This window comes from Chiloscyllium plagiosum, unplaced genomic scaffold, assembly GCF_037043375.1.
Source record: "Chiloscyllium plagiosum isolate Xiang-an unplaced genomic scaffold, Cpla_swu_hap1 HiC_scaffold_4, whole genome shotgun sequence".
NCBI lineage: Eukaryota > Metazoa > Chordata > Chondrichthyes > Orectolobiformes > Hemiscylliidae > Chiloscyllium > Chiloscyllium plagiosum.
Genome location: NW_028270142.1, coordinates 40075284 through 40091165, shown reverse-complemented (window position 1 = coordinate 40091165; position 15882 = coordinate 40075284). Strand labels below are relative to the sequence as shown.

Genomic DNA, 15882 nt, shown 5'->3' with positions numbered 1-15882 from the left:
ACAATAGAATTGGAGAGAACCACAAAGTTAACTTTCAAACCAGGCAAATCAGAAAGATTGGACCAGACCATGATGAGAATAATGAAGAAACCTGCCATGGTTGGGCCAAATTGATTGACTATTCGGATATGGAGAATTCTGGGTAATCCAAGATGGAGGACAGGAAAAATTTCTGGCTGTAAGAGCTGCTCCTTTTTTTTTTGAGGTATTTTAGGTGTTGGAGGTGATTTCCTCGAATTCCAGGAGCATCAATTACTGTTTTATATGCTGTTGCATTGTTTTGGAACTTTGGGGAAAAAAAGTCAAAACTACAGCAGTTTAAAAGGGAGAAGAGCAGACAAAGGAAGCACATGGTGAGGACAGTGCAGGAGAGAGAGAAAACCTGCACAGTTACTGCCTTTGCTGTTTGAATTCATGTATCGCTGGACATCGGAGCGCATCTGGGAAAATTAACGAACAGTGAAATTCACAACTAATCTTGGAGGAACTGTTGGGTGAAGTTCACAACACAGAATCAGATAAGTTAATTGTTTTAAGTCTGTCCAAGAGAGAGGCTGCAGTAGTGGCTACAGTGGATTCTTTCTTGACTATATGTTTTTAGAGAAGTCTCTTGATTAAACTTAAAATATAAGCCATAGCTATTAATTTAACCTGGGGCAGTGTTTTGTCGAGGAATAAGACGGTGTTATTTTCTGGGTCTGTAGATTGTGAAGGAGCAAAAATGACCTTTGCAGTGATATGTACTTCTTGTCAGATGTGGGTGTTTAAAGAGAGTTCAAGGGTTAGTACGGATTATATCTGCCATAAATGCTGTTGGATACGAATCTTATCAGATCAAGTGGATCGGTTGGAGAGACAAATAGAAGCGATGAGGAATTTGCAACTGTATGTGATGGATGGCAGTTATAGGAAGGGGGGGAAAGTCTCAGATACAGTCACATAGATGGGTTAACTCCAGGGAGGGTAAGAGAGGTAGTCAACTAGAGCAGGAATCATTTGTGGATATACCCATTTCAAACAGGTATGCTGTTTTGGAAAATGTAGGGGGTGATGGATTCTCAGGGGAACGTAGCACGAACAGCCAAGTTTCTGGTATTGAGACTGGCTCTCATGCAATGAGGGGTACGTCGGCTTCCAAGAGATCAATTGTGTTAGGGGATTCTGTAGTCGGAGGTACAAACAGATGTTTCTGTGGCCAGCAGAGAAAAAGCAGAATGGTGTGTTGTTTCCCTGGTGCCAGGATCAAGGATGTCTCAGAGAGGGTACAGAATGTTCTCACGGGGGAGAGGGGCCAGCAGGAGGTCATTGTCCACATTGGAACCAACAACATTGGAAGGGAAAAGGTTGAGACTCTGAAGGGAGATTACAGAGAGTTAGGTAGAAATTTAAAAAGGAGGTCCTCAAGGGTAGTAACATCTGGACTACTCCCAGTGCTATGAGCTTGTGAGGGCAGGAATAGGAGGATAGAGCAGATGAATGGCTGAGGAGCTGGTGTATGGGAGAAGGATTCACATTTTTGGATCATTGGAATCTCTTTTGGGGTAGAAGTGACCTGTATAAGAAGGACAGATTGCACCTAAATTGGAAGGGGACTAATATACTGGCAGGGAAATTTGCTCGAACTGCTCGGAGGATTTAAAGGTGGTGGGGGGGTGGGACCCAGGGAGGTAGTGACGAAAGAGATCGATCTGAGACGGATACAGCTGAGAACAGAAGTGAGTCAAACCGGAACAAGGTAGGACTAATAAATTAAACTGCAATGCAAGGGGCCTAACAGGGAAGGCAGATGAACTCAGGGCATGGTTAGGAACATAGGACTGAGATATTATAGCAATTACGGAAACATGGCTCAGGAATAGGCAGGACTGACAGCTTAATGTTCCAGGATACAAATGCTACAGGAAGGGTAGAAAGGGAGGCAAAAGAGGAGGGGGAATGGCATTTTTGATAAGGGATAGCATTACAGCTGTGCTGAGGGAGGATATTCCTGGAAATACATCGAGGAAAGTTATTTCGGTGGAACTGAGAAATAAGAAAGGGATGATCACCTTATTAGGATTGTATTGGTGTCAGTGGAGGAGTACTTTGGGGCCAGCGACCATAATTCTATTCGTTTTAAAATAGTGATGGAAAAGGATAGACCAGATCTAAAAGTTGAAGTTCTAAATTGGAGAAAGGCCAATTTTGAACGGTATGAGGCAAGAACTTTCAAAAGCTGATTGGAGGCAGATGTTCTCAGGTAAAGGGACGGCTAGAAAATGGGAAGCCTTCAGAAATGAGATAGCAAGAATCCAGAGAAAGTATATTCCTGTCAGGGTGAAAGGAAAGGCTGGTAGCTATAGGGAATGCTGGATGACTAAAGAAATTGAGGGTTTGGTTAAGAAAAAGGAAGCATATGTCAGGTACAGACAGGATAGATCGAGTGAATCCTTAGCGTATAAAGAAAGTAGGAGTATACTTAAAGAGGGAACTCAGGAGGGCAAAACGGGGAAATGAGATAGCTTTGGCAAATATAATTCAGGAGAATCCAAAGAGGTTTTACAAATATATTAAGGACAAAAGGGTAACTAGGGAGAGAATAGGGCCCCTCAAAGATCAGCAAGGCGGCCTTTGTGTGGAGCCACAGAAAATGGGGGAGATACTAAATGAATATTTTGCATCAGTATTTACTGTGGAAAAGGATATGGAAGATATGGACTGTAGGGAAATAGATGGTGACATCTTGCAAAATGTCCAGATTACAGAGGAGCAAGTGCTGGATGTCTTAACTGTTAAAAGTGGATAAATCCCCAGGACCTGATCAGGTGTACCCGAAAACTCTGTGGGAAGCGAGAGAAGTGATTGCTGGGCCTCTTGCTGAGATATTTGTTTCATGGATAGTCAGAGGTAAGGTGCTGGAAGACTGGAGGTTGGCAAATGTGGTGCCAATATTTAAGAAGGGTGATAAGAACAAGCCAGGGAACTATAGACCAGTGAGTCTGACCTCGGTGGTGGGCAAGTTGTTGGAGGGAATCCTGAGGGACAGGATGTACATGTATTTGGAGAGGCAAGGACTGATTCGGGATAGTCAACATGGCTTTGTGCGTGGGAAATCATGTCTCACAAACTTGAATGAGTTTTTTGAAGTAACAAAGAAGATTAATTAGGACAGAGCAGTAGATGTGATCTATATGGACTTCAGTAAGGCATTCAACAAGGTTCCCCATGGGAGACTGATGAGTAAGGTTAGATCTCATGGAATACAGGAAGAACTAGCCATTTGGATACAGAACTAGCTCAAAGGTAGAAGACAGAGGGTGGTGGTGGAGGGTTGTTTTTCAGACTGGAGGCCTGTGACCAGTGGAGTGCCACAAGGATCGGTGCTGGGCCCTCTACTTTTTGTCATTTTACATAAATGATTTGGATGCGAGCATAAGAGGTACAGTTAGTAAGTTTGCAGATGACACCAAAATTGGAAGTGTAGTGAACTTCCAGATTACAACAGGATCTGGACCAGATGGGCCAATGGACTGAGAAGTGGCAGATGGAGTTTAATTCGGATAAATGCGTGGAGCTGCATTTTGGGAAAGCGAATCTTAGCATGACTTATACACTTAATGGTAAGGTCCTAGGGAGTGTTGCTGAACCAAGGGACCTTGGAGTGCACGTTCATAGTTCCTTGAAAAAGTGGAGTCTCAGGTAGATAGGATAGTGAAGGCATTTGGTATGCTTTCCTTTATTGTTCAGAGTATTGAGTACAGGAGTTGGGAGGTCATGTTGCGGCTGTACACGACATTGGTTCGGCCACTGTTGGAATATTGTGTGCAATTCTGGTCTCCTTCCTATCGGAAAGATGTTGTGAAACTTGAAAGGGCTCAGAAAAGATTTACAAGGATGTTGCCAGGGTTGGAGGATCTGAGCTACAGGGAGAGGCTGAACAGGCTGGGGCTGTTTTCCTTGCAGCGTCAGAGGCTGAGGAGTGACCTTATAGAGGTTTCCAAAATTGAGGGGCATGGATAGGATAAATAGGCAAAGTCTTTTCCCTGGGGTCGGGGAGTCCAGAACTAGAGGGCATAGGTTTAGGGTGAGAGGGGAAAGATATAAAAGAGACCTAAGGGGCAACTTTTTCATTCAGAGGGTGGTACGTGTATGGAATCAGCTGCCAGAGGATGTGGTGGAGGCTGGTACAACTGCAACATTTAAGAGGCATTTGGATGGGTATATGAATAGGAAGGGTTGGAGAGATATGGGCCGGGTGCTGGCAGGTGGAACTAGATTGGGTTGGGATATCTGATCGGCATGGAAGTGTTGGACCGAAGGGTCTGTTTCCATGCTGTACATCTCTATGACTCTACCCATCACTAATTCTTCTGGGAACATGGTAATAATCTTCCCCTACTGTAATTCTTAGATTGGTAGTACTTGTGAGGTGGTGCTATGCAGGGAATATTGAATGCAAACCAGGATTGTGTGCATATGTTCCCCAAACATTTTAGCCTGCCCTTTTCTTGAGAGGATGTGGGAGAAGGAAGTCTGGAGCTTACTCTTTGACAAATGTTTGTGCCAGCTTCCTGTCAAACTTTTTACATAATACTATTCAGTTGGTAATGTTACTTCTTCAAAAATGGTGAAGTCCTAGGGAGTGTTACTGAACAAAGAGACCTTTAAAGTGCAGGTTCATAGCACCTTGAAAGTGGAGTCACCGGTAAATAGGATAGTGAAGGCGGCATTTGGTATGTTTTCCTTTATTGGTCAGAGCATTGAATACAAGAGTTGGGAGGTCATGTTGCAGCTGTACAGGACATTGGCTAGGCTTCAGTTGGAATACTGCATGCAATTCTGGTCTCCTTCCGATCAGAAAGATGTTGTGAAACTTGAAAGGGTTCAGAAAAGGTTTACAAGGTTAGGAGAATTTGAGCGTTGGAGGCTGAGGGGTGACCTTATAGAGGTATATAAAATTATGAGGGGCATGGATAGGATAAATAGGCAAAGTCTTTTTCCTGGGGTCGGGGAGTGCAGAACGAGAGGGCGTAGTTTTAGGGTGAGAGGGGAAAGATATAAAAGAGACCTAAGGGGTAATGTTTTCACGCAGAGAGTGGTATGTGTATGGAATGAGCTACCAGAGGAAGTGGTGAAAGCTAGTACAATTGCAACTTTTTTTAAAAGGCATCTGGATGGGTATATGAAAATGAATAGGTTTGGACGGATATGGGCTAGGTCCTGGCAAGTGAGACTAGATTGGGTTGGGATATCTGGGATATCAGGTCAGCATGGACAAGTTGTACCGAAGGGTCGGTTTCCATGCTGTACATTTCTATGACTCTGTGTGGGTTTCTTTTTAGCTTTCCTACAGTGTGGAAACAGGCTCTTCGGCCCAACAAGTTCATGTCGACCCTCCGAAGAGCAACCCACCCAGACCCATTCCCCTACATTCACCCCTGACTAAGGCACCTAACACTACAGGCAATTTAGCATGACCAATTCACCTAACCTGCGCATCTTTGAATTGTGGGAGGAAACTGGAGCACACGGAGGAATCCCACGCAAACACTGGGAGAGTGTGCAAACTCCACACAGACAGTTGCCCAAGATGGGAATTGAACCTGGGTCCCTGGTGCTGTGAGGTCGCAGTGTTAACCACTGAGCCACTGTGCCGCCCCAAATGTAACTGGAAGTTTTAACCCTACCATAAGAGTAAGGGAAAGCTATTCAACCTTCAAGCCTGCTCAGCTATTTGGTGAGTCTGTAGCTGACTTGCTTGTTACTTCAACTTCACTCTTATGCCTGTCGTGGAACGTTTCAGGGAACATCTCTAGGACACACACACCAAATAATCCCACCACCCTGTGGCCGACCACTTCAATTCCTCCTCCCACTCTGCCAAGGACGTGCAAGTCCTGGGCCATCTCCACTGCCAAATCCGAGCCACCCAATGCCTGGAGGAAGAACTCTTTTATTCTGCTTTGGGGTCCTCCAATCACACTGCATCAATGTCAATTTCACCAGTCTCCTCATCTCCCCATCCCTCACCTCATCCTAAATCCAACACTCCAACTCGGCAACACCCTCTTGAACTTTCTTACCTGTCCATCCATCGTCCTTCACACCTATCCACTCCACCCTCACTCCAATGTATCACCGTCACCTCCCACCTGCATCTATTGAGTTTCCAGCTACCTTCCCCACCCCCACCCTCCTATTTATCCTCTCCATATTCCTGATGAAGAACTCATGACCGAAACATCGATCCTCCTGCTCCTTGGATGTTGCCTGACCTGCTGTGCTTTTCCAGTGCCATACTTTTCGACTCTGATTTCCAGTATTTGCAGTCCTCACTTTCTCCCTGCCTCCTATAACACAAACTCTCAGTTGATCAAATATCTCTGATTCATTGTTCAATATATTCAGTGATCTTGTCAGCACTTTTCTCCTGGAATATAGAATTTCATAAACTATCAATCCTCTTAAAGAAGGAATTCCTTGTATCCATCTTAAATGGGAGGCCCCTAGTCTATAACAGTATCTCCTAGTTCTAGATTTCCCCACTGTGGGGAAACATTCTCTCAGCACCAATCATGTCAGATGCCTTCAGTGTCTTGCATGTTTCTATCATTTCACCTCTCTTTCTTCGAAACCCCAATGTAGTTGCAGGGAGGCATATGGAATGTTACTTTCAGGGGGATGTAATATAAAAATAGGGAGGTCACGCTAAAGATGTACAAGATACCGCTTAGACCATGCATAACATACTGGGAACAGTTTAAAAAAAGACTGATGGTTACAAGCAGTCCAGAGACTGCTTGGTGTATTCTGGCTATGAAGGGATTTTCCTATGCGAAGAGGTTGAGTAGATTTGGAATGTAGAAGAATGAGAAGTGACCTTAATGAAAGGGTAGATGCAGAGAAGTTGTTTTCCCCTGCAGGTGAATCGAGGATCAGATGGGATGATCTCACAGTAAGTGATTACCCACTTTGGATGGAGATAAGGAGGAATTTCTTCTGTCAGGGATATTGAATCTGTAGAATTCTTGACCATAGAGACTGGATCATTCAGTATATTCAAGACTATATTAGACAGGTCTTTAATCAGACAGGGAATAGAGGGTTATAGGCTCAATGCAGGAAAATAAAGTTTGAGGATTAACATGAGGCACGTTCTCATTGAATGCTGGTGCAGACTTGATGGGCTGTGTGGCTTAAGGTTAGTAATGGTCCCATAAGGTTGTCATTGATTGTCATTAAAAAGCAAAGTTGTTTGCGGATGCCATTGAAAGTTCTCATTATGCATGTGCAGTACTCCTGCCAGTACATAGTGACTTCAGTGTGCGCTGATCGCTAATAAATATTGTGCTTACATGGTCACTGTCATTTTGTTTTTACTTGGGGTCTTAAGTTCTTTTTCTTGAGATTCTTACACACCTGATGCAACCGCAATACGCCAACTTCTGTGAATACCCAAAATTTTATTAAGCAAGTACAAGCTTTCTGGAGGAACCCTTAACACACTTCACAGGGCTTGCGGAGCCATGTCGAGAGGATTTGATTTACTGTCACTTGTACCTTGGTACAATGAAAAGTTTTGTTTTGCACACAGTACAAGCAGATCATACCATACAAGGTGCATAAGGTTAATATTGTAATTCATGTATAAAGGCATCCGAATCTGTCTCCACCTCTGTTTTCTGTTGTGTCTCGCATTTTCCTACACCATCATGATGTCACGGTGTTGGGACCTGACCATATTTTAACATTTTTAACCTCCCTACAAACTAATGAATGGAAATCAATTATTTTTCATTGTATGGTTTGAAAAGCACAAATTCTTAATTACTTTTACATGAATTGTTTACAGAGCAATGTTTCCTTAATTTAGTTTTATATTTTGACTTTTTAAAAGCTAAATGATTTGTATGGAACTAATCTTTCTAGAACATTTTGTCTGATATGTAGGTTAGGTTTAAAATGAAATTGTATATCTTGAGCTGTAGCTGTAGCTTAGTTATAGCAGTCACTACTTTTGCTTTCTTCTCTTTTGTTTATTCTCTCCATCACTCTCATTTGTGACACAGCAAGACGAGTATCATATGGTTCACTTAGTCTGCTCTTCAAGGACTCCTCCAGGATCACCCAAATCTGGTTATAAGAGCAATGGAACTCTGGCAACCAACAATGGAACCATGGTAAATTTCTTTCTGTTCAAAGCTATTGCAGCCATCATTTTAAAAACCCAGATATTGATCAATGCTGCTATCCTCACATGTCAGGATTTAAAGCTCTCCTGAACTAGATTGATCTCTTGGCCTTTGCAGTGGAGCTGTGGGTTGCCATACTTTCTAGAAAAGAAAAAAAACTGGTTTAAAAATTGCTGTTTATGTATTATATCTGTAGTGAATAAGAGATGCTAATTTGTTTACAAAATCTGACGACTACTTTAATGTTTTTCCATTTCTACACTTGGTTTCTTCTCCTTATTTCACTGCTTTTAGGGCAGGTTTACCACCTTAAAATTTCTGATACAACTATTGGCAGGTTTTTGCAACATGTTTGAAAACATTAATAAATAGGTCTTATTTTTATGTTATCATTTTGTGCACACATTGAGCTAAAATGTCTTGGTTTTAGACCCAGTGACTTTAGCTAAGCATGGTTAGTGACTTTCTTTTGGGGGGACAACTTTATCCATTCACAGGCAGCCCATGATTATACAGCAGAATGATAGCATTGTGTTTTTGTGAATTTATGCATCTGCCAATGGGCTTAATGAAAAATGTAAGTGTGAAGAGTAAATACACATTCATTTGCCGCAATTCAATATAAGAAGCACCAAATTTAAAAACCCTTGAACGTAACTTCTATATTGAAACAGTACAGTTATCTGATAATTTCATCTTGGGTTCTAGAGCAGTGTTTCCTTAATTTAGTTTTATATTTTGACTTTTTAAAAGCTAAATGATTTGTATGGAACTAATCTTGCGCACATTTTGTCTGATGTGTAAAATGAGCAAAACAGTAGGTTAGGTTTAAAATGAAATTGTATATCTTCAGCTGTGGATTTTCTAGAGCATTTTGTCAGTCTTTTGTAGGTCATTGGGTTTTCTTGTTTGAGCTGGAGGGATATTTTAGGATGGATCTCTGACATGTTGCCATGTGCAAAGTGGTCAGTGTTAATGTTAAGGTGAATGAGGATGGTTGTATGATTGGAATTGAAAAAAAACTTAATCTCTGTGTTGGTTCATGCAACATCTGTGGCGAGGAAAGCAATTATCATTTCAGATTAATGCTCTGCCATTCATTGCATCTGTTCATTACTGGATGTTTCTTGTTACTTAATGAAAGCATTTACAATGGACTTTGATATCTTCTCAGAGTTCTGAAAATTCAAGTACCACAACACCCTCATCGTCTCCAAGCCAAGAAACCATTATTGGATCCACAGGTTCTAATTCAGCTGATATTAGACACCGCAACTTTTCTCAGGTTCCTTTAAACCATGCACAAAGTCACGGATTCCAACACGTTATGCAAGGGTAAGTATAGGAAGTTGATGGTGGAACTTTTTGAACTAGTGCAGAGATCTGCAATTATGTCACTCCATCCAGGAGTTTAGGGAGGCAATTTCAAGGTTTTGGACCCAGTACACATCCAAGTCAGAATAATTGAAGATCCACTAAATCTGCAAAACACTGAATACTTCCCTCTTTGTAATGGAACCTGCCTTTGATTCTTGTTACAACACTGATACAGCAAGTAAATCAAATAAGCCTCCCAGTCCCTGTATTTGGAGCACAATAAAATTAAAACATTGAATGATCCTTAAAGTTGCCCCAGTGGTTCCTAACCAGAGTTTAAGAATAACTGATAGCAGGCATCAAGTTTATCGCTTAAACAAAATTAGAAATGTATTCTTAACACTGTAAATAGTTGAGCAAAGTGGGATTGAATCTTCTTTTATTTCTGAAGAGACTGATCAATGCAAACATATTCCAGTAGGCTCTGAGGGGTATTCATTTATTTCTTCTTACTGGGTTTCTGTTGTCTGAATGTTCACGAAATTGATAATGAGAGGGAAATTGGATAGCAACTAAAATACCTTCTAGCAGCCACAGTCTTTTTCTTTATTAGTTGGGTCTAATAATAATGGCCTTGTAATGACCCCTTTTTAATATCAAAACATTTGCCAGCTTTTCAGCATAATGCATCTTGGAGTCAAAATACCTAAAGTGCTCTTTAAACAATAATCAAGCAGCAGTTAACTCATCAGGCCCATAACCTGATATCAATTTGTTGCTTTTTTTTTAAACAAAAGTGACCTTCAGTTCACAGGTCTCCGTTCCAACCAAAAATAAGAAAAATAAAAATAAAATAATGAATGTCTCAACACTCTAACCTTGAAAGCCTTGTCCATTTCCTTCCAAAAACCAGTCCATTGAAATTCCTGCACGTCACGTTGTAGAGAAAATTATCATATCTGCCTATAGCCCTGGTCTCATAATCTGCAAATTTAACATGCTCACTTGAACTCCTCAATTATCTCACACCCTCCTATATTCAGACATTTCACCTATCATGACAACCCTTTCCCCAAGACCTCTGTTTCTGTCACTCTGGACGCTTGCACGTCCTCTTCCTCAACAGCTCCAATGCTAACCACCTGCCCAGCTTGTGTCAAAAGCTCCGATATTAATATTGGCCTTGGCTCAGAGGGTAGTACTCTTATCTCTGAGTTAGAAGCTTCTGGGCTCAAGTCCAAGTTTATGACTTAAACATAAAAATCACAGTTCTTTCTTGAGTGCAATGCTGAAGAAATGCTGCACAGTTAAAGATGGTGTCTTTCAAGTCATGTGTTAAACTGAGGCCTATCATTTGAATGTAAAATATCTCTTATCATTTCAAAGCTGAATCTGTAAGTTCTCTGTTGTGGATTGGCAAATATTTTATCCTTAAATCATCATCACTGAAACAAATGATCTCATCACTATCACATTCCTGCTTGTGGGACCTTGATAGTTATAACTTAACTGTGGTGTTTCTTTTATTACAATAGTAACTACATTTTTCAAAAAACACTTCTATAGCTTCAAAGTGCTTTGAAGCATCCTGTACATGTGAAATGCACTATCTCATTCCAAACATTTTCTCTATGCTCCAAGTACTTTTTCACAAGTTGTTCACGTTCCTTTGATATTGGCACACTTAACATCAATCATCAAGTTTACAGGGTTGGCTATTCCTTTCAGGGGATCCAAGATGGCTGCTGTCTGAATAGATCAGCCTTGCTGAGCTCTGCACCCCAACCCAAGGTGATATTATTTTTAGCCCTTCCCCTTAGGTTTTTTTGGATATTTCTTTCAAATAATCTTAAATGGCTTGTGGAAGTGCAGATACTGTTTACAGTGTGCCTGACATAAAGACAATATATATGGAATCTAGTAATAGCAGCAGGAGAATTGAATGCGCAAACACCTTGTTTTTAGATAAGGTCAATGTGACCTCTATTTGGACTGGACTCCTTGTTGCCCTAGTTTGTTAATTACTGCCTTGATGTCTAGGTCAGTTTTCCTAACTTTTCCTGTGGCATTTGCAACCTCTATCCGTTTCGGTCTCAAATCTTTGACTAGCTTTGGAGCTGTGTGGGTCTTGTGGCACCCAAACTGAGTTTCAGAAAGCTGGATCTGAGCATCTAATGCTGTTCTCTCTTTTCTTAAAAAAACTATTATAAGGTCCTGCATGCTGTGTGTTTGCTGGTTATTGAATAACAGTTCCTTGGTTGAATAGGATGAGTTTGTACTTGTTGAAGTTCAAAAGAATGATCAGCAACCTTGTTGAAATGTGAAACAAACTTGGGGGTCTTGACAGGTTGGATTTGGAGAAGAAGTTACTCCTTGTGTGAGAACCTAGGACTGAAGGCATAATTTCAGGGTAAGGGACCACCAAGTAAGAACAGAAATAAGGAATTTCTTCTGTGAGCAGTGAATTGATGTTGTTATTTACAACAGAGGGTGGTAGAGTTGGATTGTTAAGTATACTTATGACTGATTTAATCAGTGAGGGAATCGATAGTTATGGAGAAAAGCTCAGCGCGTCTGGCAGTATCTGTAGAGAGAAATCAGAGTTGATGTTTCGGGTCAAGTGAGGAAGGGTCATTCGACCTGAAATGTCAACTCTGATTCTCTCCATAGTTGCTGCCAGATGTGCTGAACCTTTCCAGCCATTTCTGTTTGTGTTGCTGATTTACAGCATCCACAGTTGTTTTGGTTGTTATGGAGAAAGGGCAGGAAAGTGTAGTTGAGGATGATCATGAACTCGCTGAATGTTAGAGCAGACCTGATGGGCTGAATGGGCTCCTTCTGCTCTTGCATCTTGTGCTTTTTTGGACAAAATGTTAAGTACGTTTGTGCCATGTGCAGTAGACAGCAAAACGAATATAATGTGCAGTAGACAGCAAAACGAATATAGCCAAACACTGCCCTGTGGCCATTTCGACTCTGATCTCCAGCATCTGCAGTCCTCACTTTCTCCCACTATAACCAAACTGTCTGAGTTGCAAAGTTCCTCCAGTATCTCGGCCTTAAAAGTTTGACATGTATATTTTCAGAAGATAGCCTTCACAACAATTATGAAACCTGGTTTCGGCTTTCTTCTCTCCACTGAACTCTTGTATCTCTTTCCTTTTAGACATGGAGTTGGTCAGGTTCCTATGCAGCCAGGAATCCCAGGCAACTTTCCAATATATTCAATGTACAGTCCACAGCATGTCCTCTGGTGGCAGCAGATGTATGCACGGCAGTACTACATGCAGTAGTAAGTATTTAGTTACTCGGACCTGAGAAGTTGCATTTCTCAGTTTTGAATGAATACGTGGATTGAATCAGGTTACCAGGAAAATGAATGCTGTATCTTTCTTTCTTTCTTTTGTGCTTCAGAACAATTTCCTACTTGTGTGTATTACTTTTGTCAAACAAAAAGTTGGTGGGTTAAAGTGGAAAAACTACAGCAGTGTGATATATTTTAACCCTTGGACCTTGTTTATAGGATTGATGCACACTCATTATGTTCACTGTAAATTATAACCCTGCAATTTTACCTAGCACTTAGTAGAACATAAACTATTACAGCACAGTACAGGCCCTTCGGCCCTTGATGTTGCGCTGATCTGTGAAACCAGAATGAAGCCCATCTAGCCTACACTATTCCATTCTCGTCCATATGCCTATCCAATGACCAGTTAAATGTCTTTAAAGTTGGCAAGTCTACAACTGTTGCAGCAGTGCGTTCCACGCCCCTACTACTGAGTAGAGAAACTACCTCTGATATCTGTCCTATATCTATCACTCCTCAATTTGAAGCTTTTTCCCCTCGTGCTAGCCATCACCATCCTAGGAAAAAAGGCTCTCACTGTCCACCTGATCTAACTCTTGAACCCTTTCCAAAGCTTCCACATCCTTCTATTAATGAGGTGACTAGAACTGCACACAGTACTCACAGGTGCAGCCTTACCTGAGTTTTGTACAGCTGCAGCATGACCTCATGGTTCTGAAACCCGATCCCTCTACTAATAAAAGCCAACATACTGTATGTCTTAACAGCCCTATCAACCTGGGTGGCAACTTTTGAGGGATTGGTGTACATGGACACCAAGATTTCTCTGCTCATCTACACTACCAAGAATCTTACCATTCACCTAGTATCCTGCATTCCTGTTACACCTTCCAAAGTGAATCACCTTCCACTTCTCTGCATTAAACTTATTTACCAACCCTCAGCCCAGATCTGCAGCATATCTATGTCCATCTGTAACCAACAACATCCTTCGGCATTACCCACAATTGTACCAACCTTGGTGTCATCCGCAAATTTACTAATCCACCCTTCTACGCCCTCATCCAAGTCGTTTATAAAAATGATGAACAGCAGTGGACCCAAAACAATCCTTGCAGTACCCCTCTGGTAACTGAGCTCCAGAATGAACATTTCCCATCAACCACCACTCTGTCTTCTTTCAGCTAATTGATTTCTGATCCAAACCGCTAAATCGCCATCAATCCTATGCTTCCATATTTTGTGCAGTAGCCTACCATGGGGGACTTTATCAAACACCTTACTGAAATCCATATACGCCACATCAACAGCTTTACCCTCATCTGCCTGTTTGGTCATCTTCTCAAAGAACTCGATAAGGTTTGTGAGGCACGACCTACCCTTCACAAAACCGTGTTGACTATCGCTAATTAAATTAGTCCTATCAAGGTGATTATAAATCCTATCTCTTATAACCTTTTCCACCACAACTGAAGTAAGGCTGACTGGTCTATAATTACCAGGGTTGTCTCTACTCCCCTTGAACAAGGGAACAACATTTGCTATCCTCCAGTTTCCAGGCACTATTCCTGCAGAGAATGACGACATAAAGATCAAAGCCATAGGGTGGGAAATCTCCTCCTTGGCTTCCCAGAGAATCCTAGGATAAATTCCATGTAGTCCAGGGGATTTATCTATTTTCACACTGTCTAGAATTTCTAACATACCCTCCTTGCGAACATCAGTCCCATCTAGGTAAAAACAATGACTGCAGATGCTGGACACCAGCTGGAAATTGCGGTGCGGGATGTGGACGAGATGCGTTCCAGATGGCCTCCTTCTTTAGAGACCGCAATTTCCCTTCCCACGTGGTTAAAGATGCCCTTCAACGCATCTCGTCCACATCCCGCACCTCCGCCTTCAGACCCAACCCCTCTAACTGCAACAAGGACAGAACGCCCCTGGTGCTCACCTTCCACCCTACCAACCTTCGCATAAACCAAATCATCCGCCGACATTTCCGCCACCTCCAAACAGACCCCACCACCAGGGATATATTTCCTCCCCACCCCTCTCCGCCTTCCGCAAAGACCGTTTCCTCCGTGACTACCTGGTCAGGTCCACACCCCCCTACGACCCACCCTCCCATCCTGGCACTTTCCCCTGCCGCCACAGGAACTGTAAAACCTGTGCCCACACCTCCTCCCTCACCTCCATCCAAGGCCCTAAAGGAGCCTTCCACATCCATCAAAGTTTTACCTGCACATCCACTAATATCATTTATTGTATCCGTTGCTCCCGATGCGGTCTCCTCTACATTGGGGAGACTGGGCGCCTCCTAGCAGAGCGCTTTAGGGAACAGCTCCGAGACACCCGCACCAATCAACCAAACCGCCCCGTGGCTCAACATTTCAACTCCCCCTCCCACTCTGCCGAGGATATGGAGGTGCTGGGCCTCCTCCACCGCCGCTCCCTCACCACCAGACACATGGAAGAAGAACGCCTCATCTTCCCCCTCGGAACACTTCAATCCCAGGGCATCAATGTGGATTTCAACAGCTTCCTCATTTCCCCTTCCCCCACCTCATCATAGTTTCTAACCTCCAGCAACACGATCCCCTTGACTTGTCCGGACTTGTCCGACCTGCCCAGCTCCTTTTCCACCTATCCACTCCACCCTCTCCTCCCTGACCTATCACCTTCATCTCCTCCCCCACTGACCTATTGTACTCTATGCTACTCTATCCCCACCCCCACCCTCCTCTAGCTTATCTCTCCACGCTTCAGGCTCTCTGCCTTTATTCCTGATGAAGGGCTTTTGCCCAAAACGTCGATTTCGAAGCTTTTCGGATGCTGCCTGAATTGCTGTGCTCTTCCAGCACCACTGATCCAGAATCAGTCCCATTTAGTCTAGTAGCCTGTTTCTCCGTATTCCCCTTGACAACATTGTCTTTTTCCAGTGTGAATACTGATGAAAAATATTCATTTAGCGCTTCCCCATCTCCTCTGACTCCACGCTCAACTTCCCAGTACTGCCCTTGATTGGCCCCAATCTTACTCTAGTCATTGATTTATCCCTTATATACCTATAGAAAGCTTTAGGGT

The 15882-nt window shown here is 42.5% G+C and overlaps 1 protein-coding gene across 1 annotated transcript in view; it reads left to right on the top strand.

The window, feature by feature from the left end:
• The window catches only part of herpud2 (HERPUD family member 2), a 76150-nt gene that overhangs the window by 40553 nt on the left and 19715 nt on the right, over positions 1 to 15882 (top strand). Inside the window, exons 3-5 of the mRNA XM_043688755.2 lie at positions 8049 to 8159; positions 9346 to 9506; positions 12655 to 12780. Coding sequence (XP_043544690.2) covers positions 8049 to 8159; positions 9346 to 9506; positions 12655 to 12780 — 398 coding nt within the window. The remainder of the gene's footprint in view (positions 1 to 8048; positions 8160 to 9345; positions 9507 to 12654; positions 12781 to 15882) is intronic.